The 5,803-nt window shown below is 49.2% G+C and overlaps 1 protein-coding gene across 3 annotated transcripts in view; it reads left to right on the forward strand.

The window, feature by feature from the left end:
• Nucleotides 1-3,090: 3,090 nt before the first annotated feature.
• Nphp3 (nephrocystin 3) overlaps nt 3,091-5,803 on the forward strand; it is a 39,163-nt gene continuing 36,450 nt past the window's right edge. For all 3 annotated transcript variants that reach the window (XM_026789949.1, XM_005368457.2, XM_026789950.1), the window contains exons 1-2: nt 3,091-3,495; nt 5,066-5,191. In XM_026789949.1, coding sequence (XP_026645750.1) covers nt 3,115-3,495; nt 5,066-5,191 — 507 coding nt within the window. In that variant the 5' untranslated portion in view covers nt 3,091-3,114. The remainder of the gene's footprint in view (nt 3,496-5,065; nt 5,192-5,803) is intronic.

The following is a 5,803-nucleotide window of genomic DNA, read 5'->3' on the forward strand; positions in this document are numbered from 1 at the left end:
AAGCTGACAGTGGAAATCAGTCCACACAAACGCAGATACAGCTGATGCAGAATGGAGTTAGGAAGTGGTTCTTGCATAGGGTGCACCATGATTGCTAGAACTGCTGCCATGAGGGTGAACGCTCAACAGAAAAGCTCGTGCAGAATTCTGGATAACTATCAGAGAAGGACACCACATTCTGAAGAAACGGGGTTCAGCGAGTACCACAAGGAAACAGCAGCCATGTAGGAGGCAGAAGGAAAGTGGCCCAACAAAGGTGAAATACATGTCAAACAGAGTTCATCACCAAAGAGGTGAAGGGAAAAAAAATTGGTTGATTTGGGGCTCTTAGTGGGATCTAAGCTCTTTTCTGTCATCAATTAGTGTAGCTCTTTTCTGTCACTTTTTGGAAGGGGTGGGTGATGGTACACTCATAGATGTCTTCAGCTGAACCACATCCCAAACATGAACATTTTCAAACAAATTGTCAGGTATCTAGAGAATGGGACAGGGACGTGGAACAAATCAGTTGTGTCTGGCAAGCATGCTCTGCTTAAACATACCATGGTGGCATCTAGTGGTAATCACTGGGAGGTGGAGGCAGGAGGATCAGGAGTTTAAGGTCATCCTTGGTTACAAAGAAAGACTGAGGCCAGTACGAGCTATGGGGCACCCTGGTTTAGAAAGAAAAGGAAAGAAGGAGGGAAGGAGAAAGAAAAGAAATCTGGAGAATGGTTCTTAAATCTCTGATCTAAGTTGATGGAACTGACATCAGAAATTAGCAACCAAAGAGAATTTGAGAATGTAGGGAATTTTTGGGGTTTTATGGCGGAGGAAATATTTCCCCTGAAAAATCTTATGGTACTACTTGAGGAAATTAATATGTAACCCTTCAACTCAGAAAAATACAAAGGCCAGCAGAAAAGATGACCAACTACTTTGGTGGAAGGAGTTCAGGAGCAGTTATTGTTGGATCGGACCGGCATTCCCAGAGTTCTCTGGAGGAAAGACTGTTTGCTATGTGGTAGAGGTGACTGACGGATTCTACTTCAGCCGCTAACAATGCTGTGAGCAGACCACTCTCAGCCATCAGTCTCCCCCAGCTAAAGAGAGCAGATGACTAGATTAAGCGAAGTATGAAGTCCTAGCCCCCAAACCAATTTAGAACAATCTACGGGCCGGGCGATGGTGGCGCACGCCTTTAATCCCAGCACTCGGGAGGCAGAGACAGGCGGATCTCTGTGAGTTCGAGACCAGTTCGAGACCAGCCTGGTCTACAGAGCTAGTTCCAGGACAGGCTCCAAAGCCACAGAGAAACCCTGTCTCGAAAAACCAAAAAAAAAAAAAAAATAAAAAATAAAAAATAAAAAAAATAAAAAATAGAACAATCTACGGAGCCATCCCAGCTTTTACAATCTGTGCAGGACAGCCGAGGTCCTTGTCGGGAATGCGGCAGAATGCAATCTCTCCTTCTGCCCAGTCTCCCTGCTTCCCTTTTCTTGTCCCAGGTGCCGGGCCCAGGATTTCACTGCAGACGTCTTGTATGGTTATCTCAGCTTTTCAGGAAACCCGACAGTGTCTGTGGGTCAGATGGGACCCTATGGTCACGCGAGTCGCCATGCAGGAAGCTCTGCATGGACACATGCTTAAAATGCCACTAGTTTCCTTGCAACCAGGGAAGGAGTAAGCAAAAGATGGAATAAAATTATATCACACTTGGGCAAGGGAATTTCCAGTAATCAGAGAATAATGGCAGATCGGAGAGAGTGGCTGGCACTTTAAGGAATTTCGGTACTCCCTAAGAAGGAAAGGACATGCATAAAGAGTACCAGCTCACAGCTCTCAACAGTGTCAAGCAAAGTCATTTCTGCCCTTTTTGTCCCTTTAAACCTTGGGCACCAACCTGGAGTGGGTAGGAAGACAAGCTAACAGACCAAGGGCAACCAGGATAGCAAGTGTTCCCTTCCTGCAGACTCTATAATTGTAATAATTTCCTTTCGTCTAGTGTACGATCCCCAGCGTCCCAGGTGCCATGAGTTATAAAACCTGATCTTATCAAAGGATGGACCCCGTGGTCTCATGTGGTAACGCTTTAAAGTTCTTTCCTGGACAACATTATTTGTTACATGCATACTGAGAGACACGCTAGGCCCTGAACTGCCTCTAGGGAGAGGAGACCCTAATTTGGGACAGCAGAGACAGCAGCGGTGGAGCAAGAGCAGGTTGGTGTGCGATCTAGTTCTCGCAAAGTAAGCGAAGCAGCGCCCTTCTCGCTTTTAGCCTAGGTCCTATTCTGAAGTCCTCCCTTCTAGACGTCCTGGAGTATAGCTCCTCTCCTGGTCCTCCCCCCCACCCCCCACCCCGGCTTGCCCAACTCAATCCTGCAGCCTGTTACTGAAAAGCCAGCTCTCAGGCCCGACAGCTCCGGTCCGTGTTACCAACTCCGCTCTTCCCCCACGCTCCTTTCTCGCAACCCTGCCTCGTCCTGCCCCTCTCTGCAGGCCGCTAGCTCCCCAGCAGCTGCTCCAGCCCCGCTTGAACGGCCTTGCCCCTGAAACCTGGCTCCGCCCTCTGGGTGCCGCTCTTTTCTCCTGCAGATACCCGCCCCCCCTCCTCTAGCTGTCACGCCTGGACCCTCCCACTCTGACTCTCCCCGGCTGCCACATTGCGTCCCACTTACCCGGTCACGTCCCCAAACCCCGGCCCCACCTCCACTTCGGGCCCTGGCCTCACCTGACCACGCCTCCTCTCTCTGCCACGTCCCACCCCTCTCTGCAGACCGAGTCCTCTCCTGCAGCCGCAGCACGCCCTGCTTGTTTGTTCACGCCCCTAAGGCCTGGCTCCGCCCCTTCCTGGACGCCTTCTCTTTGAAACCACGCCTCCTCTCTGTGTCACTTTCCTCTCCCCTTCTCTCCAGGCCCCACTCACCACTGCTCTGCTCCTCTCTCAGCCCCGCCTCAGCCCTCCCCGCTTCTGCACCCCGCCCCATCATCTGGACCCCGCCCCTCCTGGCCCCGCCCTTGTCTCCTGGTCACACCCCCTCCCGCTGCGCTCCGCCCTGCTTCCCAGGCCCCGCCCTCTTGGCCCCACCTCCTACTGGGACCCAGCGAGCCGCCGCGGCTGGCCGTGGGCACCATGGGGACAGCTTCATCTCTGGTGAGCCCTGCTGGCGGGGAGGTGATCGAGGACACGTACGGAGCGGGCGGCGGCGAGGCCTGCGAGATCCCGGTGGAGGTGAAGCCCAAGGCCCGCCTGCTGCGCAGCTCGTTCCGCAGGGGAGCGGGAGCCGGGCCCGGGTCGCTGCCTCGCGCGGCGGGCGGCGGCGGGCTGCTGGGAGCCAGCTTCAAGTCCACCGGCTCGTCAGTGCCTGAGCTGGAGTACGCGGCAGCCGAGTTCGAGCGCCTCAAGAAGGAGTATGAGATCTTCCGGGTCAGCAAGAACCAGGAGTTGCTGTCCATGGGTCGCCGAGAGGCCAAGCTGGACACAGAGAACAAGAGGCTGCGGGCGGAGCTGCAGGTAACGCGGGACAGAGCGTGTTGTGAGCGGGAAGCGCTGGGGAAACTGAGACCCGGGTGTGCCGCTCAGCCACTTGGTGGCACCACCATCCTGCCCCAGCCCACAAATCTAGTTGTTTTCCAAGTTGGACGGAAACTTCTCCTTGTTTACGAGGAATTATTTGAATCTAAACTAATTTCTTATCAGCTTCTTTCCTCCCCCTTTTCAATTTCCGGTTCATTCATCTAGACACCTTGAATCAATCATCCCAAGTCCTGAAGCCACAAATGCCACACTGTGATGAAACTTCATACAACTCCTCCCCATTTAACGTATCTCCAACATGGAGCGCTTGGCTCAGTTTCTTTGCGATGTCTTGAAGTTTTGGGTTTTAATGATATGATAGGAATTTTTATGGAAACCTCCTGGTTTCACCGTTTTTAACTCCTGTGGTTGAAAACCTTCCTTGAGAGTACTCAAATTCCCGTAGTCCATTTGGCTAATGGACTCATCGTTATTTTGATGCTTTGTAGGCCTTTAACAGATCGGCTTTAGTTCATTCAGATAGTAGGTAAAACAAAATTTCTCAGAGCAAAAAGTCTGGGACTTGATGCCAGTGGCCCGGAGCCTCTCTGGTGGTCGTTATGTTTACTCCTTTCTTTTCCCTGAGTAAGATCTCTGACAGCCCAAGAGCTCCAGGGCCCATTGAAGTAGGCATTAAATAAATAGCTCAGGCTTTACATAAAAGAAGGCGCCTTCTTTTAGTCAGGCTTCATTTCCATCATTATCTAGTATGCCATTAGCATATTCTCTGGGAAGACGTTCCTCATTTCCATCATTATCTAGTATGCCATTAGCATATAATCTGGGAAGACGTTCCTCGCTGCAACTCCTGCTGCCCTCGGGTTCCACTGGCTGACCAATGCACTTGCCCATATAAGGTGGACCTGTGCATTTCTGGTCTGATTTCATGTGTGTGCACTACTGCCCACTGAGAGTCATAAATGGCAGGTAGGAAGGGGTAGGATGAAGAAGCCAGCGCAGAAAGTGCTGACAGACCCAAAGTCACAGGTCACTGGTCAGAAATCCCGGTTCCTTATATAACCTGCTGTTCCTTTCTTGCCTGCATAATCTTGAGGAAATTTTCCCAGATTTATTTCACTCAGCCGTGTTGACATTTACTGGAGGCCCACTGTGGAATCAGACTGAATGGCTCAGCGGACAGTAAAAGGATTAATCTATATTGTCGTGGAGCATGGAAACTTTCGTAGTTAATTATTCTTCAAGCTGAGCCTTACAAATTGCATTTCTTAGTCTCTTAGAAAACCTGAGGCATAGAAGACTTTGGGAGCTGGTGCAGTATTTCAAAGAAAAGGTGTTCATGTCCATTGAAAGCTCATTGCTGCAGAACCTGCTTGCTAGGATTCAAACATGTTTGCATTTTTTCTATTTTGCATGAATAAAATGATGACATAGACATGCTTGATAGTTGATAAAAATAATGAGTAGAGTATTAAATCCTAACATGTGTAACATATATATCAGAAGGCAAGGCTGTTTTTGTTAAGAGATAACAGGTGAATTATTCCAGGCACTTCAGAAAACTTATCAGAAGATACTGCGGGAAAAAGAGGGGGCACTGGAAGCAAAATACCAAGCCATGGAGAGAGCAGTTACATTTGAACACGACAGAGACAGAGTTAAAAGGCAATTCAAGGTAAATTCCTTGTATTTCTACACGCCCCCAGTGTCACAGATTAAAAACTATTTTTTTAAAAAAAGTGTTCATTTGATCCAGATGTAGCAGCCCATGCCCTTAATCCCAGCACTCTGGAGACAGAGACAAGCAGATTTCTGTAAATTCAAGGTCAGCCTGGTCTACGTAATGAGAGCTTATCTTGAAAAACACAACAGAAAAAAAGTTCATCTGCTATCATGATGAACAGAGATAAATGAAGTAACACGTATGAAGGTCACAAGAGCTGGAGAAGAAAGTGTTTCGTGTTTTCAGTTGGGTGTTGTTTATTCAATAGAGAGATAGGAAAGTGAACATTTTAGATGAGATATTGAAAGATTAAAGAATGAATTTTTATTTTTATTTTTAATTGTGTGTGTATGTATATACAAACACACATGGATGCAGTGCCTGTGGGGGCTAGAGTCATAGGATCTCTTGGAGCCAGAGTCACAGGCCAGTGTGAGCTGCCCAACATGAGTGTTAGGAATCAAAAGGAAGCCAGGCGGTGGTGGCACACGCCTTTAATCCCAGCACTCGGGAGGCAGAGGCAGGCGGATATCTGTGAGTTCGAGACCAGCCTGGTCTACAAGA

Source organism: Microtus ochrogaster, unplaced genomic scaffold (genome assembly GCF_000317375.1).
Source record: "Microtus ochrogaster isolate Prairie Vole_2 unplaced genomic scaffold, MicOch1.0 UNK33, whole genome shotgun sequence".
In the NCBI taxonomy this organism is placed as follows: domain Eukaryota; kingdom Metazoa; phylum Chordata; class Mammalia; order Rodentia; family Cricetidae; genus Microtus; species Microtus ochrogaster.